The 26,518-nt window shown below is 44.1% G+C and overlaps 2 protein-coding genes across 9 annotated transcripts in view; both read right to left on the reverse strand.

Annotated features, from left to right (window-relative positions):
* AGBL2 (AGBL carboxypeptidase 2) overlaps positions 1 to 20,698 on the reverse strand; it is a 55,968-nt gene extending 35,270 nt beyond the window's left edge. For 2 of the 6 annotated variants that reach the window (XM_055093694.2, XM_034932619.3), the window contains exons 1-7: positions 20,032 to 20,590; positions 19,807 to 19,939; positions 19,473 to 19,536; positions 15,558 to 15,692; positions 11,028 to 11,081; positions 9,704 to 9,889; positions 4,726 to 4,833 (exon numbers count right to left, since the gene is read on the reverse strand). In XM_055093694.2, coding sequence (XP_054949669.1) covers positions 4,726 to 4,833; positions 9,704 to 9,889; positions 11,028 to 11,081; positions 15,558 to 15,692; positions 19,473 to 19,536; positions 19,807 to 19,839 — 580 coding nt within the window. In that variant the 5' untranslated portion in view covers positions 19,840 to 19,939; positions 20,032 to 20,590. Of the gene's footprint in view, positions 1 to 4,725; positions 4,834 to 9,703; positions 9,890 to 11,027; positions 11,082 to 15,557; positions 15,693 to 19,472; positions 19,537 to 19,806; positions 19,940 to 20,031 lie in introns of all 6 variants that reach the window. The other 4 variants (XM_055093693.2, XM_055093696.2, XM_055093695.2 and 1 more) reach the window with 2 other exon arrangements.
* A 1,010-nt stretch (positions 20,699 to 21,708) lies between these two features.
* The window catches only part of FNBP4 (formin binding protein 4), a 51,569-nt gene continuing 46,759 nt past the window's right edge, over positions 21,709 to 26,518 (reverse strand). For 2 of the 3 annotated variants that reach the window (XM_034932623.3, XM_034932622.3), the window contains exons 16-17: positions 25,092 to 25,249; positions 21,709 to 22,704 (exon numbers count right to left, since the gene is read on the reverse strand). In XM_034932623.3, the coding sequence (XP_034788514.1) occupies positions 22,614 to 22,704; positions 25,092 to 25,249 (249 nt within the window). In that variant the 3' untranslated portion in view covers positions 21,709 to 22,613. Of the gene's footprint in view, positions 22,705 to 25,091; positions 25,250 to 26,518 lie in introns of those variants that run through there. The other variant, XM_034932624.3, reaches the window with a different exon arrangement.

The raw sequence follows: 26,518 nt of genomic DNA on the forward strand, positions 1-26,518 counted from the left end.
CATGACCTCTGCTAGGCAGGGGAATGGGGAATAGTAAGTGGGCAAACAAAAATGGCACAACAGGCCAGGCGTGGTGGCTCATGCCTGTAATCCCAGCACTTTGGGAGGCTGAGGCGGGTGGATCACTTGAGGTCAGGAGTTCAAGACCAGCCTGGCCAACATGGTGAAACCCAGTGTCTACCAAAAAGATAAAAAATTAGCCAGGTGTGATGGCGGGTGGATCACTTGAGGTCAGGAGTTCAAGACCAGCCTGGCCAACATGGTGAAACCCAGTGTCTACCAAAAAGATAAAAAATTAGCCAGGTGTGATGGCGGGTGCCTGTAATTCCACCTACTCAGGAGGCTGAGGCAGGAGAATTGCTTGAACCCGGGAGGCAGAGGTTGCAGTGAGCCGAGATTGCGCCACTGCACTCCAGACTGGGCAACAGACGGAGACTCCATCTCAAAAAACAAACAAACAAACAAAACAAAAACAAAAACGCCACAACAAAGGCTGGGCATGGTGGCTCACGCCTGTAATCCCAGCACTTTGGGAGGCTGAGGTGGGTGGATCACCTGAGGTCAGGAGTTAGAGACCAGCCTGGCTGAAATAGTGAAACCCTGTCTCTACTAAAAATGCAAAAATTAGCCAGGTGTGATGGTAGGCAACTATAATTCTAGCTACTTGGGAGGCTGAGGCAGGAGAATCGCTTGAACCTGGGAGGCAGAGATTGCAGTGAGCTGAAATCACACCACTGCACTCCAGCCTGGGCGACGAAAGTGAAACTCTGTCTCAAAAAAAAAAAAAAAAAAAAAACAGTTGAGGGGAATGGGACCTATAATCCTAGCACTTTGGGAGGTTGAATTGGGTAGATTGCTTGAGCACAGGAGTTTGAGACCAGCCTGGGCAATGGTGAAACCCTGTCTCCACTAATAATACAAAAAATTAGCTGGGCAGGGTGGTACATGCCTGTAGCCCCAGCTACTCAGGAGGCTAAGGTTGGACAATTCACTTGAGCCTATAAGGTGGAGGATACAATGAGCCATGTTCATCCCACTGCACTCCAGCCTGGGCGACAGAGGAAGATCCTGTCTAAAAATTTAAAAAAATAGTTGGGAAACATTTTTTCCTCTTCTGTTTTCAGAGTTGGTGAAATATTGGTATTATTTCATCTTTAAATGCTTAACAGAATTCAAACAAACCAGCCAGGTGTGGTGGGTCACGCCTGTAATCTCAGCACTGTGGGAGGCAGAGGCAGGTGGATCACTTGAGGCCAGAAGTTTGAGACCAGCCTGGCCAATATGGTGAAACTCCGTCTGTACTAAAAATACAAAAAAAAAAAAAAAAATTAGCTGGGCATGGTGGTGCACACCTGTAATCCCAGCTACCCTGGAGGCGGAGGAACAAATCGCTTGAACCTAGAAAGTGGAGGTTGCAGTGCCATGCACTCCAGCCTGGGTGACAGAGTAAGTGAGACTCTGTCTCAAAAAAAAAAAAAAAAAAGAGATTTCAAACAAACCTTGTGAAGTAGGTCATTTGAGCCTGGGTTTTGTTTGTTTGTTTGTTTGTTTGTTGTTTTTTGAGACAGAGTCTTGCTGTGTTGCCCAGGCTGGAGTGCAGTGGTGTGATCTTGCCTCACTGCAACCTCCACCTCCCTGGTTCAAGCAATTCTCCTGCCTCAGCCTCCCAAGTAGCTGGGACTACAGGTGCGCACCACCATACCAGGTTACTTTCTTTGTGTTTTTAGTAGAGAGACAGGGTTTCACGTAGGCCAGGCTGGTCTCAAACTCAAGACCTCAGCTGATCCACCTGCCTTGGCCTCCTAAAGTGCTGGGATTAGAGGCCTGAACTACCAGGCCCCAGGTGGGCCTGGGTTTTCTTTGTGGAAAGATTTCTAATTATTATTTCTTTGTTATAATGTATTTAAACCTTTTATTTCTTCCTTGAGTCAGTTTTTGTAACTTTCTAGCAATTCGTCCTGTTGATCTAAATTGTCTAATTTGTTGTCATAAAGTTGTTAATAGTGTTATCTTGTAATTTTTTTGATTTGTACAGGTTTGGTCCTTATGTTACCTTTTTCATTTCTGATTTTGATAATGTGTGCCTCTTTTCCTTTCTTGGGTTAGCAAATGTGTTTCAATTTTGTTGATGTTCCAAACAACCAACTTTTGGGTTGTTTTTCTCCATCAGTTTTCTGTCTTCTATTCAATGCTTTCCTTTTTTATTTTTTATTTATTGATTGATTTTTGAGATAGAGTCTCGCTCTGTCACCCAGGCTGAGTATAGTGGCACAATCTTGGCTCACTGCAACCTCTGCCTCCTGGGTTCATGCAATTCCCCTGCCTCAGCCCCCCAAGTAGCTGGGATTACAGGGGCATGCCACCACACCCAACTAATTTTTGTATTTTTAGTAGAAACAGGGTTTCACCATGTTGGTCAAGCTGGTCTCAAACTCCTGATCTCAAGTGATCCACCCACCTCAGCCTCCCAAAGTGCTAGGATTACAGGTATGAGGCGCCACATCCAGCCTCTTAATGATGATGATGATGATTTTTTGAGATGGAGTCTCGGTCTGTCACCCAGGCTGGAGTGCAGTGGCACAATCTTGGCTCACTGCAACCTCCACCTCCCAAGGTTCAAGGGATTCTCCTGCCTCAGCCTCCTGAATAGCTGTAACTACAGGCGCGTGCCATCATGCCCGGCTAATTTTTTGTATTTTTAGTAGAGATGGGGTTTCACCATGTTAGCCACGATGGTCTCGATCTCCTGACCTTATGATCCGCCCACCTTGGCCTCCCAAAGTGCTGGGATTACAGGCGTGAGCCACCTCGCCAAGCCTACTTTTTTTTTTTTTTTTTTTTTTTTGAGACGGAGTCTTGCTCTGTCGCCCAGGCTAGAGTGAAGTGGCGCAATCTTGGCTCACTGCAAGCTGCGCCTCCCGGGTTCACGCCATTCTCCTGCCTCAGCCTCCCGAGTAGCTGGGACTACAGGCGTGTGCCACCACGCCCAGCTATTTTTTTTGTATTTTTAGTAGACACGGAGTTTTTCCGTGTTAGCCAGGATGGTCTCAATTTCCTGACCTCGTCGTCCGCCCGCCTCAGACTCCCAAAGTGCCGGGATTACAGACGTGAGTCATCGCGCCCGGCCTTTTTTTATTTTATTTTTTATTTTTTTTTAATGAGACGTAGTTTCACCCTTGTTGCCGAGGCTGGAGTGCAGTGGCGCCATCTTGGCTCACAGCAACCTCCACCTCCCAAGGTTTAAACGATTCTCCTGCCTCAGCCTCCTGAGTAGCTGGTTTTACAGGCGCCTGCCACCATGACTGGCTAATTTACTGTGTTTTAGTAGAGACAGAGTTTCACCATGTTGGGCAGGCTGGTCTCGAACTGCCGACCTCAGGTGATCTGCCCATCTTGGCCTCCCAAAGTGCTGGCATTACAGGTATGAGCCACCAAGCCCAGTCTACATAATTTTTTTTTTTTTTTTTTTTTGAGACGGAGTTTCACTCTTGTTGCCCAGGCTGGAGTGCATGGCACGATCTTGGCTCACCACAACCTCTGCTTCCCAGGTTCAAGAGACTCTCCTGCCTTAGCCTCCCAAGTAGCTGGGATTGCAGGCAGGCACTACCACATGGCTAATTTTGTATTTTCAGTAGAGATGGGGTTTCTCCATGTTGGTCAGGCTGGTCTGGAACTCCCAACCTCAGGTAGTCTGCCTGCCTCGGCCTCCCAAAGTGCTGGGATTATAGGCGTGAGCCACAGCACCCAGCCACATTCTTATTTTTATTACTACTTTCCTGCTGCTTGCTTTGGGTTTAGTTGGCTCTTATTTTTCCAGTTTACTAAGGTAGAAGCTTAGGTAATTGATAAGAAGCCTTTTTTGTTTTGAAATTCAGGCACTTAAAGCCATAAATACCCATAAATATCCCTGGCACTGGTTCATTTTGTTTTGCATCCTATAACTTTTGATATGTTGTGGTTTTATTTTCACTACATTCAAAATATTTTTGAAGTCTACTTGTGATTTCTTTAACCCACAGTTTATTTAGAAAGACGTTATTCAATTTCCACATATTTATGGATATCTCATATTTCATTCTGTTGTTGATTTCTAACTTAATTTTATTATGGTCAGAGAATGTACTTTGTATTATTTTAATCCTTTTACATGTATAAAAACTTCCATTACGGCCTAACATATGGTTTATCCTGGGGAATCTAACAGGTACCCTTAAAAAGAATGTGTATGACTTCAGTAGGAATGGCAAAAAAAAAAAAAAAAAAAAGAATGAGTATTTTGTTGTTGTTAGGTATGGTGTTCTGCATATTTCTATAAAAGATATATATTCAATCCCTAGAAGCTTAAAACTCAACACAGGAAACTGCATTACTAAATGACAGTCATATGCACATAGAACAAAGTACTCACTAAAGTACGTATAACAGGTGGAGAAAAGAAATCTCCCCAAAGATGATCCAACATCTGATTTTCAGGAAGGAGAATAACAAGAGAGAAGCTGTAAAATGGACTTAGAACTATTAAAAATAATGTACTTTTATTTTAGAAAATTATCGAAATTTTGCAGCAGACTGGTTATGACTCCTCCTCCAGGCTCCCACTCATGTTGGCCTGGAAAAGAGTTTACCACTAAACTATGGATTTTTAAAATCACTTTTATTATGGAACATATGTTTATTATAACTTTGTCATGATTAACCATTCATTGTTCAGTGTAATGACAATACCTGAATCTAACTGATAGACAACTGTTCCTTTTTTCTCTCCTACAATCTCTGGTACCTTTTCATTTCCTTTAGGCTGATAGAAATATTCTGGTTGAGGTGGAGCCCACTCTGAAAGAAGACATTTTAAAAAGTACAAAATAAGAAATAATGTAAACGGCACTATCAGAACTAATATAAAATAATAATAATAATTTTTCAAATGGCTAGTTTGGTTGAATCAAACCAAATTCCCACCCTAAATTTCCTGCTTGTTTATAAAATAATTATGTCTTGTTTCTTTCTATAAAGACTTACGAGGACACTTTTAACAAAGAGCATATAAAATGAAATATAAACTATCCATAGAAGACCTAAGAATAAGTCAGAAAGGTCAATATAGCTGCTGCAACAGCTCTTCAAAATTTGGCCCTGACTTTCCTTAAAGTGAGCAAAATACGGTCATTAACATAATTTTTTTTATTACCATAGAGGACTAGGTCTATCAATTGTTTCAGAGGAAGCAAGCCTTTTTCTTTTCTTTCTTTTTTTTTGAGATGGAGTCTTGCTCTATTGCTCAGGCTCTAGCCTTAGTAGAGACAGGGTTTCTCCATGTTGGTCAGGCTGGTCTCAAACTCTCGACCTCAGGTGATCCGCCCTCCTCTGCCTCCCAAAGTGCTGGGATTACAGGTGTGAGCCACTGTGCCTAGCGAAGGCTTTTTCATTAATACTGAATTTAAAAAGATTTCTTTGGCTGGGTGCAGCGGCTTATGCCTGTAATCCCAGCACTTTGGGAGGACAAGGTGGGTAGATTACCTGAGGTCGGGAGTTCGAGACCAGCCTGGCCAACATAGTGAAACTCTGCCTCTACTAAAAATACAAAAATTAGCCGGGTATGGTGGCATGTGCCTGTAGTCCCAGCTACTCGGGAGGCTGAGGTAGGAGAATCGCTCTAACCTGGGAGGCGGAGGTTGCAGTGAACCGAGATCACGCCACTGCGTGCCAGCCTGGGCGAACAGAGCAAGACTCTGTCTCAAAATAAATTAAAAACAAACAAACAAACAAACAAACATTTCCTTTATGGAACTTGAACTTTTCAATATCATTTTTAGAAGAGTAGCCACTGATGAATTCCAAGAGCATATAAAGATACACCTCAGTCAAATATTACATGAATTTATTTTCTCGAAGATTATAGGAAGTGATGAGGCTTTGACAATTTAGTTTAAGCAATAAGGTGCTTGCATGCCTGTAATCCCAGCACTTTGGGAGGCCAAGGAGAGTGAATCATGAGGTCAGGAGATCGAGACCAGCCTGGCCAACACGGTGAAACCCCGTCTCTATGAAAAAATACAAAAATTAGCCGAGTTACAGTGGGCACCTGTAATCCCAGCTACTCAGGAGGCTGAGGCAGAATTGCTTGAACCCAGGAGACAGAGGTTGCAGTGAGCTGACGCGGTGCCACCGCACTCCAGCCTGGGCGACAGAGTGAGACTCTGTCTCAAAAAAAAAAAACAAACAAACAACCAATAAGGTGCTTATTAATACAATTTAGTTTAAACAATAAGGTGTTTGTTAATAAGTTTCTTTGAAACATTTTTTTAAAAATTGCTTTATAAAAGATCATGTAGTTGGCTGGGCGCAGTGAGTGGCTCACGCCTGTAATCCCAGCACTTTGGGAGGCCGAAGCGGGCGGATCATGAAGTCAGGAGTTCGAGACCAGCCTGACCAACATGGTGAAACCCCGTCTCTACTAAAAAAAATAAAAAATTAGCCAGGCGTGGTGGTGCACACCTGTAATCCCAACTACTTAGGAGGCTGAGGAGGGAGATTGCTTGAACCTGGGAGGCGGAGGTTGCAGTGAGCCGAGATTGTGCCATTGCACTCCAGACTGGGCGACAGAGCAAGACTCCGTCTCAAAAAAAAAAAAAAAAAAAAAGATCTTGTAGTTTAGTGAATTACCACAGCATTAACTTGGTTGTTAAATTCCAGTGTCCTTGCTGGGGGTGGTGGCTCACACCTGTAATCTCAGCACTTTAGGAGGCCAGGAGGATCATTTGAGGCCAGGAGTTTGGGAGTAGCCTGGGCAACATAGTGAGACCATGTGTCTCTACAAAAAAACTATTTAAAAATGAGCCAGGTGGCCGGGCACGGTGGCTTACACCTGTAATCCCAGCACTTTGGGAGGCCGAGGCAGGCAGATCACTTGAGGTCATGAGTTCGAGACCAGCCTGGCCTACATGGTGAAACCCCGTCTCTACCAAAAATATAAAAAATGAGCAGAGTGTGGTGGCACGTGCCTGTAATCCCAGCTACTTGGGAGGCTGTGGCAGAGAAGCACTTGAACCTGGGAGGCGGAGGTTGCAGTGAGCGAAGATCATGCCACTGCACTCCAGCCTGGGCGACAGAGCGAGGCTCTGTTCTCAAAAAAAAAAAAAAGAAAAGAAAAAAAAGTAGCCAGGCATGGTGGTGCACGCCTATAGTCCTAGCTACTCAGGAGGCTGAGGGGGGAGGATGGCTTGTGCCCAGGAGTTCAAGGCTGCAGTGAGCTATGATTGCACCACTGCACTCCAGCCTGAGTGACAGAACAAGACCCTGTCTCAAAAATAAAATATAAAGTCAAATAAACTCTACTTTTATTTTTTCCCTATATTTTCAGACTCTTCTCTTGTTTTTAATGCTCAATGTTCTATGGTTGCCCAAGCATGCCATGCTCTTTTTCTGTTTCTTCCAACTGAAATACTTTTCTTTGACCCTCTTAATTGGATCATTTCGAACTCATCCTTTAGATCTCAGCTTAGTTGTCAACTCCTTTTGAAAACTTATGCCGATCTCTAAGCTGGGTTAGGTATGCTCAGAGGGACCAAGCACTATGCAATTGTCTGTTAAAATGTTTAACTTCCCCACTAGTTCATGAACTCTGGGTCCATGAACTCTCCACTTTGCTCATCACTACTATCTCTAGCACCAAGCACTGTACTTAGCATATAGCAACACATATGAACGAATATTATAAAGCAGGGAGACAGAAAATAAGGAACATCCAGCTGGGTGTGGTGGCTCACGGCTGTAATCCCAGCACTTTGGGAGGCCAAGGCGGGTGGATCATGAGGTCAGGAGTTCGAGACCAGCCTGACCAAGATGGTGAAACCCCATCTGTACTAAAAATACAAAAATTAGCTGGGTGCGGTGGTGGGTGCCTGTAATCCCAGCTACTCCAGAGGCTGAGGCAGGAGAATCACTTGAACCCGGGAGGCGGAGGTTGCAGTGAGCCGAGATGGAGCCATTGCACTCTAGCCTGAGTGATAGAGCAAGACTCCGTCTCAGAAAAAAAAAAGGAACATCCAGTTGTTTATTCAGTAGTATAAAGCAGAGACATACGTGATGTTTGCTAGACTTGTTCTGGTAATTAGAGAAGCCCCCACTTTCTAATGCAACCCAATTCCATAAATGCTTAATCCGTAAAATGGATGCAGAAGATTGTACTTGCTCCAAGAGCTCACAGGTATGACCCATAATGTCATAAAAAAGTCTCCACCATTCCGACAAGAAAACTCCAATAAACTCAAAATATAAAATTAAATTAATTTTATATTTAATTAAAAACTGTAAAAACTATGTCGTGGTATATGTAGTCTTCAATTATACCAAGACTGGTAAAAATACCACACAACCAAACACATTAATACTGAGACAGGGTAGCACCCCTGTATTTTTAGATAAGATGCTATGCCCTCTCTCCAAAAAATGAAAAAGAAAAGAAAAAAACCACTGAAACAGGTTAATCTAGAAAACAGATTTCAGTATTTATATATTTTGGCTTCTAGGAAGGTATCCTCCCATTCTGAAAAACTCAGAAGCATTCTAGTTTACACATTAGTGTAACTTGATTTTGGTGAGTTTATATCAGTTTCTCACAGTTTAATTTTTTCCAGGGTGAGTTAATAAATGTTGACTCTAGGCTGAGTGCACTGGCTTATGCCTGTAATCCCAGCACTTTGGGAGGCCAGGGCAGGTGGATCACTTAGCATCAGGAGTTTGAGACCAGCCTGGCCAACATGGAGGAACGCTGACTCTAATAAAAATAAAAAACTAGCCGGGTGTGGTGGCTCACATCTGTAATCCCAGCACTTTGGGAGGCCGAGGCGGGTGGATCACCTGAGGTTGGGGAGTTCGAGACCAGACTGACCAACATGGAGAAACCCCGTTTCTACTAAAAATACAAAATTAGCCGGGTGTGGTGGCACATGCCTGTAATCCCAGCTACTCAGGGGGCTGAGGCAGGAGAATCATTTGAACCTGCGAGGCGGAGGTTGCAGTGAGCCGAGCTCATGCCATTGCACTCCAGCCTGGGCAACAAGAGCGAAAGTCAGTCTCAAAAAAAAAAAAAACAAAAACAAAAAAAAAACTAGCCAGGCGTGGTGGCCAGGCATCTGTAATCCCAGCTACTTGGGGGGCTTAGGCAGGAGAATCACTTGAACCTGGGAGGTGGGGGTTGCCATGAGTCGAGATCGCGCCACTGCACTCCAGCCTGAGTGACAGAGTGAGACTCTGTCTCAGTAAATAAATAAATAAATAAATGTTGACTCTGTCCTGCCTTATACTTAAGCACGTAGGACTTAACATTCTCAGATCTTGTAATAAAGTCAGGCAGAAGGCCGGGCTTGGTGGCTTATGCCTGTAATCCCAGCACTTTGGGAGGCCGAGGTGGGCAGATCACGAGGTCAGGAGTTCGAGACTAGCCTTGCCCACATGATGAAACCCCGTCTCTACTTAGAAATGCAAAATTAGCTGGGCGTGGTGGTGTGCGCCTGTAATCCCAGCTACTCAGTAGGAGGCTGAGGGAGGAGAATCCCTTGAACCTGGGAGACAGAGGTTGCAGTGAGCTGAGATTGCGCCATTGCACTCCAGCCTGGGCAACAGAGTGAGACTTCGTCTCAAAAAAAAAAAAAAAAAAAAAGTCAGGCAGAATAGCAAGACCACTGTGAGTAAGTCATATTACCAATATGATGAATGTTTTCCTTGATGACCTCACATTCAATTGGCCATCTTGGAGCCTGCAGTGGCCTCTTGGTAGACAAAATGGAAAAGAGCTCTTGGGGTTCTCGAAGACGTGGGTTTACTTCATCCAACTCATCATAAAGAAGCTGTCTGCTCCTAAGATGTGGTAAACTCAGCATATGTGAATCTGCCAAAGGGAAAGAGAGTAAGTGAACATCTTCCTTTTCCTCCTTGGGAACTTTACTGCTCATCTATAACAATGAAACTATTTTAAGCATTATATTAAAATATTAGCACAGATATGTGATTCTCTGACATGTTTCTCCTTCAAGAAGATTTAGTCCAGAATAACAGGTTCAAAATTATAAAACGTTAAAATTCTGCACAGTCTATGAAATGTTTAAATATAAAGCTTTAGGGTAAATTAAAAACCTTTTAAAAATTAAATTTAATGGTCCAAGACATTTCAACAGTGGGTTACAATGAATAAGAAGTTACTTAATATGTTTTATTATTTTTGTTTAGCTAGTGGCAAGAGAGGAAATTTCAATATATCCATTAGCATTTTAGAAAAAATTACATAAAACTTTATTCTTTTTTTCTTCTTTTTTATCAACTATAGTGAAATAATCTATAAATAAAATTTCAGGGCCATAATATAACCATACAAAGGAAAGACAGACATAAAACGAAGATGGAAAGAGGAAGGGGAGAGAAGGCATGAGATGGGGCAGAAGAGAGGAAGAGCTCTTGGGAAAGAAAGAATGAGAAAAAAAGGGAAGAAAAGAAAGGCTTTCAGGAAGATAAAAAAGAAAGGAGGGGCCAGGCGTGGTGGCTCAAGCCTGTAATCCCAGAACTTTGGGAGGCTGAGGCGGGCGGATCATCTGAGTTCAGGAGTTCGAGACCAGCCTGGCCAACGTGGTGAAATCCTGTCTGTACTAAAAACATAAAAATTAGCTGGGTGTGGTGGCACATGCCTGTAATCCCAGCTACTCGGAAGGCTGAGGCAGGAGAATCCTTGAATCTGGGAGGTGGAGGTTGCAGTGAGCTGAGGCCGCGCCACTGCATCCAGCCCAGGCAAGAGTGAAAGTCTGTGTCAAAAAAAAAAAAAAAAAAAAAGAAAAAGAAAAAGAAGAAAGGGAATGAGGAAAAAAGAAAAAAATGGAGATGAAAGGGGGAACTAAAGGCTGAGGGTCCTTCAGTGCTCATCAGGCATGAATCCCATTCCTGTCTGGTAATTCTTAGGTCTGGTGGGAACAGCAGGTGATGAAGACATAGTCCAAAAAAGGAGCTTGAATTTTCTGGTCTGGAAGGACATGAAATACCTCTGTTGATGGCTTCTATCTGTCTGTGCACAGCTGAAGATAAACTGATAGGCCCTAGAAAGAGGAGGAGGAGGCACCCTTTGTGTCAGGGATCGTTGTCTTCTTTTCTTCTGTCTGCTATCCCCATCCCTTCTCATTTCCTATGCTCACTCTGGACCCCTGCATTTCTATCTAAATCTTTCTCCCATACTTTAATGGGGGAAATAAAAGGAAATAAACATTTGAAAAGATAGTAAAGCTGCACAATGTCACTCATAACTAAAGAAATATAAAGCAGTTTGGGCACGGTAGCTCACACATGTAATCCTAGCACTTTGGGAGGCCAAGGTGGGCAGATTACCTGAGGTTGGGAGTTCAAGACCAGCCTGGCCGGCTGGGCGCGGTGGTTCATGCCTGTAATCCCAGCACTTTGGGAGGCTGAGGTGGGCGGATCACGAGGTCAGGAGATCGAGACCATCCTGGCTAACATGGTGAAATCCTGTCTCTACTAAAAATACAAAAGATTAGCCCGGCGTGGTGGCAGGCGCCTGTAGTTCCAGCTACTCGAGAGGCTGAGGCAGGAGAACGCCGTGAACCCGGGAGGCGGAGCTTGCAGTGAGCCTAGATTGCGCCACTGCACTCCAGCCTGGGGCACAGAGCAAGACTCCGTCTCAAAAAAAAACAAATAAAAATAAAAACAAATAAAAATAAATAATTGTGGAATATGACAGGTGCCCTTATAAAGAATGGGGTAAAGGCAGGAGAGGTGGCGTGTGCCTATAGTCCCACCTAGTCCAGAGGCTGCAGGGTAGGGGTTGGGTTGTGGTCACTTGAGCCCAGGAATTTGAGTCCAGCCTCAAAAGAATGTGTTTTTTGTTTCGTTTGTGGTGCTCATATGAAAAGGCTTTCTCTTTTGTTTTTTTAAGACAGGGTTGCTGGGTGTGGTGGCTCACACCTGTAATCCCAGCACTTTGGGAGGCCAAGGCAGGCGGATCATTTGAGGTCAGGAGTTCGAGACCAGCCTGGCCAACATGGTGAAACCCTGTCTCTACTATTCAAAAAAAAAAAGAATTAGCCGGGCCTGTAATCCCAGCACTTTGGGAGGCCAAGGCAGGCGGATCACTTGAGGTCAGGAGTTCGAGACCAGCCTGGCCAATATGGTGAAACCCTGTCTCTACTAAAAAAAAAAAAAAAAAAAAAAAAAATTAGCCGGGCATGGTGGCACGTGCCTGTAATCCTAGCTACTAGGGAGGCTGAGGCAGGAGAATTGCTTTAACCCGGCAGGTGGAGGTTGCAGTGAGCAGAGATCATGCCTTTCTACTCCCTGCCAGGAGCTTTAGCACACAGAATATAGGAAACTTTTGGGCTGGTGTAAGCAAACATATAAGATACATACCTGAAAAGGGAAATACTACATCAAGGGTAAATTACTGTTTTAATTTTCCCAGCTGTGTTAGTCCATTTTCACACTGCTGAAAAAGACATACCTGAGACTGGGCAATTTACAAAAGAAAGAGGTTTAATGGACTTACACTTCCACGTGGCTGGGGAGGCCTCACAATCATGGCAGAAAGCAAGGAGGAGCAAGTCATGTCTTAAATAAATGGCACCAGGCCAAGAGAGAGCTTGTGCAGGGAAACTCCCCCTTATAGAACTATCTGATCTCGTGAGACTTATTCACTATCACAAGGACAGCATGGAAAAAACTTGCCCCCATGATTCAATTACCTCCCACCGGGTCCCTCCCACAACACGTGGGAATTTAAGATGAGATTTGGGTGGGGACGCAGGCAAACAATATCACCAGCTATTGCCAAATTGCCTTCCTAAAAGTCTACTTACTCACATTGGCAACAGCAGTATAGGAAAGTGTGTTCCTCCATACCCTAACCTACACTACGTATAAGTTTCTTTAAAATTTTGCCCAAATCTCATAATTTAAAAAAATGGTAACTTGCTATTTTGATTTGCATTTTCAGTTAGTAGTGGAGAATCTTTTCATATGCTTATTGACTATGTTTTTCCATGAACTACTTGTTCATGTCTTTTACTCATTTTTCTATTTGGTCATCTTTTTTGTTTGTGTTTATTTAGAGAAAGGGTCTCTCTATGTTGCCCAGGCTGGACTCAAAATCCTGGGCAATTCTGGGGCTCAAATGATCCTCCTGCCTCAGGCTCCCAAGTGGCTGAGACTACAGCCATTTGCCACCATGTTCAGATTTAGTCATCTTTTTTTTTTTTTTTTTTGAGATGGAGTCTCGCTCTGTCACCCAGGCTGGAGTGCAGTGGTGCAATTTCCTCTCACTGCAACCTCTGCCTCCCAAGTTCAAGCGACTCTCCTGCCTCAGCCTCCTGAGTAGCTGGGATTACAGGTGGGCACCATCACGTTGGGATAATTTTTCTATTTTTAGTAGAGACGGGGTTTCACCATATTGGCCAGGCTGGCTTTGAACTCCTGACCTCAGGTGATCCGCCTACCTTGGCCTCCTAAAGTGCTGGGATTACAGGCATGAGCCACTGTGCCCAGCCCAATCATCTTTTATTAACACTTACTGATTTGAAAGAGCCGTTATATGTAAAGGAAATGAACCCTTTGGCATATTTGTTGCAAATTTTTTTTTTTTAGTTTGTCCTTTACTTTATCAATGGTATTTTTTCCAAAGAGAAGTTTAAATTTTTCCTTTAAAAATTATCAGCTGGGCACAGTGGCTCATGCCTGTAATCCCAGCACTTTGGGAGGCCAAGGCAGGCGGGTCGTGAGGTCAAGAGATCAAGACCATCCTGGTCAACATGGTGAAACCCCGTCTCTACTAAAAATACAAAAATTAGCTGGGCATGGTGGCGCGTGCCTGTAGTCCCAGCTACTCGGGAGGCTGAGGCAGGAGAATCACTTGAAGCCAGGAGGCGGAGGTTGTAGTGAGCCGAGATGGAGCCACTGCACTCCAGCCTTTTGACAGAGCAAGACTCTGTCTCAAAAAAAAAAAAAAAAAAATTATCAATATTGGCTGGGTGTGTTGGCTCGCACCTGTAATCCCAGCACTTTGGGAGGCTGAGGTGGGCCGATCACCTGAGGTTGGGAGTTTGAGACCAGCCTGGCTAACATGGCGAGACACCGTCTCTACTAAAAGTACAAAAATTATCCAGGAGTGGTGGCGGGCGCCTGTAATCCCAGATACTCAGGAGGCTGCGGCAGGAGAATAGCTTGAACCCGGGAGGCAGAGGTTGCAGTGAGCTGAGATAGTGCTACTGTACTCCAGCCTGGGCGACAAGAGCGAGACTCTGTCTCAAAACAAAACAAAACAATATTGTATTTTACGGTTTTCAGATCTTGTGTCATTCAAAGGTTTTAAGTAAAAAAGGGACCTAATCAGATTTGCATATAAAAAACTCTGCTATGTGGAAAATTGATTGGAGGGGGCGGGGCAGCACAGAACAAGAGGAGCCAGGAGACCAATTAGGAGGCTGAATGATGACAGCTTGGATGGGAGGTGGTAGGACTGTGAGGGTGGGGGTGTAAGGGTAGCGGTGGAGGTTGGGGATAAGCAGGGGGGGTTGTAGAGAAAAGAGGGGTGGATCAATGTTTGGTTTGAGGGAGAAGTTCAACTGGATTCCTCCCCTTGGATTTTAGAAGAAACCTGTGTCTCTGCAAAAAATTATTTTTTTGTGTAAGCTAGCTAGAACTGTTTTCCACTGCTCCTATGCAAAGAGCCTTAGTAAGCAGTATCCATCAAACTGTAAAAATCAATGTATTACTTTTTTTTTTTTTTTTGAGACAGGGTCTCACTCTGTTGCCCAGGCTGGAATGCAGTGGCGCAATCTCAGCTCACTGCAACTTCCGCCTCCCAGGTTCACACAATCCTCCTGCCTCAGCCTCCCCAGTAGCTGGGACCACAGGCACCTGCCACCACGCCCAGCTAATTTTTGTATGTTTCTGTAGAGACAGAGTTTTGCCGTGTTGCCCAGGCTGGTCTCGAGCTCCTGAGCTCAAGTGATCTGCCTGCCTCAGCAATCCAAAGTGCTGGGATTGCTCAGCAATCCAAAGGCGTGAGCCACGATGCCAGGTGTATTACTCTTTTTTTTTTTTGAAACAGAATCTCACTTTGTCACCCAGGCTTGGAGTACAGTGGCCCAACCTTGGCTCATTGCAACCTCCGCCTCCTGGGTTCAAGTGATCCTCCCACCTCAGCCTCCCAAGTCCTGAGATTACAGGTGTGTGTCACCACACCCGGCTAATTTTTATATTTTTAGTAGAGCTGGGGTTTTGCCATGCTGGTCAGACTGGTCTCAAACTCCTAACCTCAAGTGATCCTCCCACCTCAGCCCCCCAAAGTGCTGAGATTACAGGCGTGATCACCATGCCTGGCTAGAAAATACAGTATTTTGATTTAAACCTGTAATCCAAAGTAGATTTAGAGAGAAGTTTTGAATGGTGTTAGAAACAGAGGCCAAGGCTGCTCCCTGGCCTCTCCCATGTTAGAGCAGGTTCTTCTGAATACTCAGAGTTACTAGGCAATGAGGTTCTAGAGGTCACACATACTGATTGTTACTCACATAGAAGCTTCTCCTTTTGCAGGGTGTCTGGTATCAAATCATCTTTTTCCCCAAGAGAGCCATTCAACAGGTATTGAGGGTTATTCTTCCGAACATGCTGATGCGTAGCAGAGTTTGGTAAACTGCCTCTCTGAGCTAAAAATTGGCAGTTTAATTAAAGTTGCTGGAAGGCCGACTCATCACTTCTAACATCTAGGTCAATACCAAACCACTACTCCTTTTATCACCACCCACCACCACAGCCCTTTGCAATGAATACACTGCATTTTTCAAAGAGCTTTCATATTCCAACTTATGTGACTGAAGCATAATTATCCCCACCTTACAGCTGAGGAAATGGATGTAAAGAGGAGACTTGAGAAGCAGCCTGGTGTAGTGGAGTGAGAAAGGACTTGGCAGGCAGAAAGATTCTGAAGCTACAAGGGCTGTGTTGGAACTCAGAAAATGATAGCCAAAGGCTGGGAGGGTTGCTTGAGCCTGGGATGTGGAGGCCACTGCCCTCCAGCCTGAGTGACAGCGAGATCCTGTCTCAAAAAAAAAAAAAAAAGAAAAAAAAATTATGGCCCAAAGGTTTGGCACTTTGGCATACTGAACACTTTGAATTCAACATAGAAAGGGTTCCAACCCTCAATAACATGCAATTTACCCATGTAACAAACCTGCACATGTACCCTCTAATCTATAATAAAAGTTGAAAAAATAAATTAAAAAAAAATAGAAAAGGCTTAGAAGCTGCCTCAGAATCAAGGACTTTCTGACCTCTCCTGTCTCCCCACTACCCCAAGAGCAGGAAGGGACTCCTCTCTGGATTTCCTTCTAAGGAAACTTCTTTCCAAAAGAAAAGCAGTTATTTTAAGACCCCTTCCCTAGGAATCTCATCAAATAACCACTAAAGATGAACCACCAAAGAGGAGACTAAAAATTGTCACGACACCCAGATAGACTTTTCATCAATTCTGAGGGCAACTCAGAGATTACCTGGGCAACTATTTGCATAAGACAACCTTTCTTCAGTGAAGCTCCTCCCCTCACTTGCTTGCCACCCCTTCCCGGAGCTCAGAGGAACTTTGTCCCAGGACATGGTTTTTGGAGCTCATTCGTTTCTCCTGAATATCATTTACTACCTTTCACAATTGCCTACACAACCCCTCCCTGAATGTCTCTCTCCCCATGAAGAGGGTATTGAAACTTCAACAATCTGGAGTGCAGTAGCGCAATCTCGGCTCACTGCAACCTCTGCCTCCCGGGTTCAAGCGTTTCTCCTGCCTCCGCCTTCCGAGTAGCTGGGATTACAGGCATGCAACACCATGCCCAGCTAATTTTTTGTATTTTTAGTAGAGGTAGGGTTTTGCCATGTTGGCCAGGCTGGTCTCGAACTCCTGACCTCAGATGATCTGCCCACCTTGGCCTCCCAAAGTGCTGGGATTACAGGCGTGAGCCACCACGCCCGGCCTGAAGTTCTTGACTTTGTATGGAAAGTAAAAAATTGTATGATGACCAGCCTGAGCAACATAGTAAGACCATGTCTCTACAAAAAAAATTTTTTTAATTAGCTGGGTGTGCTGGCATGTGCTTGTGTTCCCTTCTAGTTGGGAGGTAGGAGGATCGCTTAAGCCTGGGAAGTCAAGGCTGCAATGAGCTGTGATTGCAACATTGCACTCCGGCCAAGGCAAAAAACAGACCGTCTAAAAAAAAAATAAATAAATATCATAATAGTTTTGCTGTCATACTTCATATTGCAAAAGTAATGGCCACAGTACATAAGTACTTAGTTATGGTGGAAAAGGCATTAAATTTGTGGGTGGAAGATAGAAGTCTGTTCTGAATGACAGTGATTTGGATTTAGTACTATCAGTGGTTTCAGGCCATCCAGGGGCCTTGGAACCTCCCCCCTGTAGATAAGGCGGGACTAATGTAGTTAATAAAAAAGTTTAACAACATTCTTTGATAGAAATAAAATTAATACTAATACAATGAATATTACTCCATCTTATTTCAATATACCAGTAACAAAGTTAGGAAATTAAATTTTAAGAAGATCAATATTTATAATAGCATAAAAATATGAAGTATTATGAAAAACTATAAATCTTTATTGGGAGACATTAAAGACCTAAGTAAATGGAGATAAATATTATAGTCATAGATTGGAGAACCCAGTGTTGAAAAATTGCCAGTTCTTGTGAAATTTGATCTACAGATTTAATGCAATTCCTATAATCTTTTAAAATGTCATAAGCGGGCTGGGGACAGTGGCTCACGCCTGTAATCCCAGCACTTTGGGAGGCCAAGGTGGGTGGATCACCTTAGGTCAGGAGTTCGAGAACAGCCTGGCCAACATGAGGAAACCCTGTGTCTACTAAAAATACCAAAATTAGGCCGAGCGTGGTGGCTCATGCCTGTAATCTTGGCATTTTGGGAGGCTGAGGTGGGTGGATCACCTGAGGTCAGTTCGAGACCAGCCTGGCCAACATGGTGAAACCGTTTCTACTAAAAATACAAAATTAGCCAGGCATGGTGGTGCACGCCTGTAATCCCAGCTACCTGGGTACTTGGGAGGCTGAGGCAGGAAAATCGCTTGACCCCGGGAGGTGGAAGTTGCAGCAAGCCTAGATTGCACCACTGCACTCCAGCCTGGGCAACAAGAGCATAACTCCGTCTCAAAAATAAAAAAAACACCGGGCGCAGTAAGCTCACGTCTGTAATCCCACCACTTTGGGAGGCCTAGGCAGGTGGATCACCTGAGGTCAGGAGTTCAAGACCAGCCTGGCCAACATGTTGAAACCCCGTCTCTACTACAAATACACAAAAAAATTAGCTGGGAGTGGTGGTGGGCGCCTGTAATCCCAGCAACTTGGGAGGCTGAGGCAGGAGAATCTCTTGAACCCAGGAGGTGGAGGTCGCAGTGAGCCGAGATTGCGCCATTGCACTTCAGCCTGGGTGAAAAGAGTGAGACTCTATCGCAAAAAAAAAAAAAAAAAAAAAAAAAAAAAAAGAAACAAAAATTACCCAGGCGTGTGGTGGCTCGTGCCTGTAATCCCAGCTACTCAGGAGGCTGAGGCAGGAGAATCTCTTGAACCTGGGAGGCAGAGGTTGCAGTGAGCTGAGATCGTGCCACTGCACTCCAGCCTGGGCGACAGGGTGAGACTTCATCTCAAAATAAATAAAAAATAAAATAAAATGTCATAAGCCAATTGCAAAATTTATTTTTTTTAATTTTTATTTATTTATTTTTTTTGAGACAGAGTCTCACTCTGTCGCCCAGGCTGGAGTGCAGTGGCTTGATCTCGGCTCACTGCAAGCTCCGCCTCCCAGGTTCACGCCATTCTCCTGCCTCAGCCTTCCGAGTAGCTGGGACTACAGGCACCCACCACCACGCCCGGCTAATTTTTTTGTATTTTTAGTAGAGACGGGGTTTCACCGTGTTAGCCAGGATGGTCTCGATCTCCTTACCTCGTGCTCCACCCGTCTCGGCCTCCCAAAGTGCTGGGATTACAGGTGTGAGCCACCGTGCCCGGCCGCCAATTGTAAAATTTATATAGTAAGGCAAAGACTCAAGAACAGCCATGTCACTTCTGAAGAACAAGGTGGGAAGACATGTCTTTCCAGATAAAGACTATTTTAATGCCATATAGTAATTAAGAGACAGTGATACTGGTAAAGGATAGCCAAACAGACCAATGGAATAGAGAGCCCAGAGACAGACCTTTGTATTAAGTGATGCTGTCTACTTGACAGAGGTGACCCGCAGATCAATGGGGAAAGGAAGTACTTTTCACTAATGGTAGAGGAAAAAGTATTTATTTGTCAATGCAAATTATTTATTAGTCTACCCAAGTGCAACCCTCCCAGCTAACGAAGCAATTTTCCTCTTGAGTCCAGGAAAGGTGATACTAGATAAGAACATGGTATTACCTTTAAAGTAGCCATAATATTGGAGGTGACGGTACATAAAGTCTTCATAAGGATCAGGAATAGTCTGTGAAAGGAAAGGCCACTTCAATCAAGATAATGTTTTCAAACCATAATAGACTCAACAAAAAGTACATGAGCGTTGTTGCATAGGACTAGACGAAACCAAGCGAGCTGCATTCCATGCGAATTATTCTATCGTGGGGATCAAGATCTCCAGCTGAGAAAAGATGCCACCAGAACATCCCTTCTCATCTAGTAGCAGATTTCTGTGGAGTTCCCGAAGAAATGGAGTTCCCCGAAGAAATTTCTGTGGCTTTCCGTGTTGTGTACCGACCTGCTTTAGGTGCGTTTCCAAAGCTGGGAACATGTTACTTCTGGATGGTAGGCTGAAAACTAGTCAGTGACATTAGCATCCAGTCGCAAACCCTGCCCAATTTCCAAATAGGCAGCTGATTACACAAGAGAAGCTACAAAGCCAGAAGAGGACAAGTGAAAAAACTGCCAGTACCTCCCGGGGCGCCCCCCCAGCTCCCTCTTGACTTCAGAAAACCCTGCCAACCCAGCTTCTCCTCAGCTAAACAAGGTGGTCACGCCGAGGCCAGAGGTGCATCTGAGACAGGGAGGGCAGCGTATCTTCCCGCTTCTTCTTCCCAAGGTGCTGGCCCCATGCTTCCCTTTCCCTGAGAAGGGAGATGCTCGCCACAGGAAAGTGAAAGAAATGGGTATGGGAGCACGCGACGAAGTCGTCTCGGTAGGTGCCGATGGAAAAAGGTCAGGGGGTTGGGAAAGTGGGCCCTAAAGATTGAATTTAGGGTTCAGAGGAACCTGGTCTGGGGCAGGTGGTGAGGGGGTTTCCTAAGGGTAGGAGCGGGGAAGGAGAGCAGAAACTTCCCAGGAGGGCAGAGCGATGGATGCGACCGCCTTCGCGCCCCGGCCCGTCCCAAGCAGCACGGATGGCTGCGGCAGAGAAGCTCCAGCGAGGCAGGCGGCCACCGCACTTAAGTACAGAGGCCAAGCAGTGTGCGGGCAAGGGGACAAACTCGCTGCACCCGCCCGCCACCGCCTTCTGTGAGGGCCCGGGTAGTCTAGCAACCGAAAGCAGGAAGCGGAGAAAGGGCGGGGCGGTCGGGCGCTTCCGGGGAGCTAGGCCTCGCCCCCAAGGAGGGAGCGGGGACCCCGGGAAGGTCTGCAACATGTATGGCGGGCAGCGGCTTTCTTCCCCTCATACATCACAGCCCCAACCTGGGAATCGAAACCGCATTGATGAGTACGATGCCAGTAGCCTTCAACATACTTCCAAGCTGGTTTGCTGTTGGCTTTAGATAATTGTTATGCATAATTTGCTCTAAGAGAGCTGCTGCTTCTCTCCTTTCACCTTAACATTCTCTCCACTGCACAGCTAGAAAGGAAAAATTACCTTCTAAACTGCAAATCTTAAGAAACAAAGCTAACAAATTCAAATCACACATTTTGATTAGGTTTAAAAAATCAGTTATATGCATAGAAATATACTCCAGGCCAGGCGCGGTGGCTGTCGCCTGTAATCCCAGAACTTTGGGAGGTCGGGAGTTGGAGACTAGCCTGACCAACATGGAAAAACCCCATCTCTACTAAAAATACAAAATTAGCCGGGTGTGGTGGCACATGCCTGTAATCCCAGCTACTCGGGAGGCTGAGGCAGGAGAATCACTTGAACCTGGGAGGCAGAGGTTGCGGTGAGCCGAGATCGTGCCATTGCACTCCAGCCTGAGGAACAAGAGCGAAATTCTGTCTCCAGAAAAAAAAAAAGAAAAAAAACAGCCAACAACAAAAAAATAAATATACTACAATAAAATTCAAACACGTGTCTTTGGTTAACTATATATGAATATAACCGTATCTGTTACTTTTATCAGTGGGGGGAAAAAAGCTATAAAGCACCTTTTTTCTGAAATGTTAACCATATTACATCATTGCCAGGAATTAAGTAGGTCAAATATTATCTAATATGGCTATTAACCAATCTAGATATTATAGATAATATTAGACCCCAAAAGTTTGATCACACAGCACCATCTGGGACTAGAAGCCTGTTTGTCTAAACTGGCCCCACCACTCCCCATTCAAGATCTGCTGCTCATTTTCTTGAAAGCTGTTCTTAAATGTTTGCACCTTGCATTGTATATGCTTAGAAAAAAAAACAAGTACTGGTTACATAATCAGAATAACAGGAGTTGACGAGCAAAAGGATAACCCATCAGGATTATAAAAAAAGCTTTATTAGTGCATATATACAAATTTACAAGGTCAGAAACTGGAGAAATACAAAGAGCTTTAAAACACAATTTGCCGTTTCCTCAGTTTAAAGTGACTTTTACCTGATTGTGATACAACAGAAAGTACAGAACAGTAAACTGCTTTTTAAATACTGGAATTTTATGGAGAATACATTCACATAAAGAAAGGAGATGAATTTTGTTTTGGAACAGGGTTAAGACAATGGAGACATTAATACATAGAGTGTCTTGTTGTATTTACTGCCACATACTTGAGGGGAAATTCTCAAAATCAAGGATATGAACACCTGCTGCTGCCTGTATGCCACCTAGTGTGCGAAACGACCGAGCTACCAGTTCTAGAACTTATGAGAACTACTCTAAAGAGTGTGGCCATCTATCAGCACGAGGTAAACCACTTAGACCTCAGCACTTCAGGGGTGGCCGACTAGAGAAAAGAGGCCAGAAAAAGCTTCAGACAATTCCAGTCAAGCAAGGTAGAATGCAGAGCTGCCTTCTGAATTGCACTTGTTCTGGAGGAGAAGTTAATTCTTCACTTTTGTCAGGGAGTCCTCTACAGAAGTGTTATACTCATGAGCCACATGTTCTTCAAGACTGATGAGGTTAATACACCTAACATGCTAAGTTTGCCAGTTTGAGAATAAAGGCAGCATGGTCAAAGCAATTCCAATCACCTCATCCCTTTGCAAAAACAGAAAAATTACATTTCACAAAAGTGAAAACTTTGTATGCATACACTCTTGCCCAGGAAATTTATAAGATCTCCCCCATAACATTTATAGTTTATTTGACAATAAAACTGGTTAAGACTTTGAACTGAACACAAAACAAACAATAATACAAAAAAGTTTTAAAAACTTAAAAACTATGTGTTTGGAGCCATTTTCCTTCTCTTCAGCCTTGCTCTCCAATCCTCAGGAAGGGCTTCAAAATTAGCATTTCTCTCTGCCATGCCACTGTGAAAACAACATACAGATTATTTTAGTGGAAAGAAAAATTAACAAAAGTATTCATTTCCCAGCAAATAAAAATCTAACTGACATTAAAAACCTGATCTATCACGTCTATGTTTATGAAAATCTTTTGTTTCTCAGCCAAACATCAGTATATTCTTCATCAAACTTCTTCATTCTGATAGGTCAACCAAACACTCCCCCAGTTTTACGTATATGTCTAAGTGCATATTTATTTATTTATTATTGATTGATTGAGACGGAATTTTGCTCTTGTTGCCCAGTCTGGAGTGCAATGGTGCGATCTCGGCTCACCGCAACCTCCGCCTCCCAGGTTCAAGCGATTCTCCTGCCTCAGCCTCCCCTCAGAGTAGCTGGGATTACAGGCATGTGCAACCATGCCTGGCTAATTTTTTTTTTTTTTTTAGTAGCGACAGGGTTTCTCCATGTTGGTCAGGCTGGTCTCGAACTCCCAACCTCAGGTGATCTGACTGCCTTGGCCTCCCAAAGTGCTGGGATTACAGGCGTGAGCCACCGTGCCCGGCCTTAAATATACCTCCAGTAACCATTAAAGGCACACTGAAGAAATGAAACACGTTCTATTAGAGTTTTTCTTAGCCCACAGGAGTTATGATTCTTCAGGGCAGATATATCTAATCCTCAGTCTACCAACAGGGACCCTGGGATCTAATGTTTTTTTTTCTGTTTTTGAGATGGAGTCTTGCTCTGTTGCCCAGACTGGAGTGCAGTGGCACAATCTCGGCTCACTGCAACCTCTGCCTCCTAGGTCCTAGCGATTCTCCTGCCTCAGCCTCCCAAGTGGCTTGGACTACAGGCGCCTGCCACCATGTCCAGCTAATTTTTATATTTTTAGTAAAGACAGGGTTTCACTATGTTGGCCAGGCTGGTCTCGAACTCCTGACCTCATGATCCACCCACCTCGGCTTCCCAAAGTGCTGGGATTACAGATGTGAGCCCCTGTGCCCGGCCGGATCTAATGTTTTTGAGTTTCTCTTTCAAGTAGTTTTATTTGTAAGGATTAAAATTCAAATTCTATCTTGCAATTAACAGAATGGATGCATTAGATCCTTTAATAAAAACTAAGCTAGAACCTATCAGAGATTAATTTGAAATCTGGCATCAGTAATAGACAGCTATGTTCTAGGTTATACACTGACAACTGATGAACAATGAGTTGCAGTCAAAGAATGCTGCCCATTTCAGAATGTATACCTTCAAAACAAGGAAAATATGAAATAAAAAATTGTACTTGCTGTGTCTAAAGTCTTTAAAATTTCTAGAATTTTTGAGAAAGCCATCTTCTTGCCTCAGCCTCCCAAGCATCTAGGACTACAGGTGTGAGCCACAGTGCCCACCCAACATGTTTTGTTTTTTTTTTTTGAGATGGAGTCTTGCTCTGTCGTCCAGGCTGGAGTGCAATAGCACGGTCTTGGCTCACTGCAACCTCCGCCTCGCGGGTTCAAACAATTCTTCTGCCTCAGCGATTACAGGCATTCGCCACCAGGCCCAGCTAATTTTGTATTTTTAGTAGAGATGGGGTTTCACCATGTTGGCCAGGCTGGTCTCGAATTCCTGACCTCGTGATCCACCCGCCTTGGCCTCCCAAAGTGCTGGGATTACAGGCGTGAGCCACCGTGCCCGGCCCAACATGTGCTTTCATCATAAAAAATATTTCTGACCTGAGTGTGGTGGCTCACACTTGTATTCCCAGCACTCTGGCAGGCTGAGGTGCAATTACTTGAAGCCAGTTCTCCCTATCCTTTTATTCTAGTCAAGCAAGGTAGTGAAGGATTTTCTTACCTAGAAGAGGTTCATTTAGTTCCTAGTGTGGTGTGCTCTCTCATTAACTTCTATTCTAGAATAAGTGCAATTGAGAAGGCAGCTCTGTATTCTACCTTGCTTGACTGAAATATAGGGACAGGGGAAAAACTTTATTCTAATTCTGTAAATCATTTGTACAATAATGTGTGTGTGTATAAAAGGGTCTAATTCTAAATTATTTGTAGAATAAGTTAGTATGTTATGTGTGTGTGTGTGTGTGTGTGTGTGTGTGTGTATAAAAGGGTCCACTGGATCTAGATAGTAAATGATGTATTGAGAGTTAAGACAGGCCTTTGCCTAAGACCAACAATCAACTGGACAAAGTATTACAACTCGGTTGTTTCTGATTTTGAAAAAAGGCTAGCCCATAATTTCTATAAGGAATTAAACATGTTTATAAATTAGAAACCTTTAGATAAATTTACAAGCTGTGATTTTAAGAATATGTCTATTCTAATGCATCTATAACAACCACAACCTACTCCATCTCATAGTAGGTCTCAACCTACTCCAAAACCCCATCTCATCTGTGTTTCCTTTTCTTTTACCTAACCAGCTGCTGCTGTTTCCACTCTTCAATTCGCTTCTGTGCAGTTGATTCCCGATCCTCTTCACTGGAACTAGAATTGTCCTCTTCATCTAACTCACGCTGGATACTCTGCCACTTTTTTACCAAAGATGGCATTTTGGTCTTACTCTTCTTTGCCTGTAACAAAGGTTAAAGGTCAAAAGGAATAGAAAACATAAAATAAGGATAAGAGTCCTCTACAATGGAGGTCAGGATCCTTTTCCCAGTTCTAAAGAATATGCACACTTTAAAAAAGAAAGTAAATACCATTCTAAGTTCTTGCCATAAATTTCTTACCAACTATAAACAAAAAGGCTTGGTTAAAAATCTATAAAGCAGGCCAGGCGCGGTGGCTCAAGCCTGTAATCCCAGCACTTTGGGAGGCTGAGGCGGGCGGATCACAAGGTCAGGAGATCGAGACCATCCTGGCTAACATGGTGAAACCCTGTCTCTACTAAAAATACAAAAAATTAGCCAGGCGTGGTGGCGGGCGCCTGTAGTCTCAGCTACTCGGAAGGTTGAGATAGGAGAATGGCATGAACCTGGGAGGCGGATCTTGCAGTGAGCCGAGATCACCACTGCACTCCAGCCTGGGCTACAGAGGGAGACTCCGTCTCAAAAAAAAAAATAAATAAATAAATAAAATCTACAAAGCTTTGTAAATGCGGTATTTTATAAAATCATGTCATATAAACTTCCTTTAACCTCCCTATCCTATGTAATTCAAAATATTGCCTTTATCGCGTCTCAGAATTACAGTGTTCCCGTTTTCAAATTTTAAATAGATGCAGTGTTCCTCCCAAGTGATTAAAAAAAAAAAAAAAAAAGCTAAAAAATAAAGCTGGAAAGAGCAACAAAGCAAACTGCCATATTAGCCGGGGGCGGTGGCGGCGGCGGCGGCGGCGGCGGGCGACTGTAGTCCCAGCTGCTTGGGAGGCTGAGGCAGGAGAATCGCTTCAACCCGGGAGTCAGAGTTTGCGGTGAGCCAAGATTGCACCATTGCACTGCAGCCTGGGCAACACAGTGAGACTCTGTCTCAAATAAATAAATAGCCATAATTAAATATGAAAAAAAGCAAACAGATTTTTAAAAATATCGGCTGGGCACGGTGGCTCATGCCTGTAATCACTTTGGGAGGCCGAGGCGGGCGGATCACGAGGTCAGGAGATCGAGACCATCCTAGCTAACACGGTGAAACCCCGTCTCTACTAAAAATACAAAACATTAGCCAGGCGTGGTGGTGGGCGCCTGTAGTCCCAGCTACTCTGCACTTCAGCCTGGGCGACAGAGCAAGACTCCGTCTCAAAAATAAATAAATAAATAAATAAATAAAAATAAATAAATAAATAAAATAAAACATCAATGGGGCCAGGCATGGTGGGTCACACCTGTAATCTCAGCACTTTG

The sequence above is a fragment of the Pan paniscus genome, chromosome 9 (genome assembly GCF_029289425.2).
Source record: "Pan paniscus chromosome 9, NHGRI_mPanPan1-v2.0_pri, whole genome shotgun sequence".
Lineage (NCBI taxonomy): Eukaryota > Metazoa > Chordata > Mammalia > Primates > Hominidae > Pan > Pan paniscus.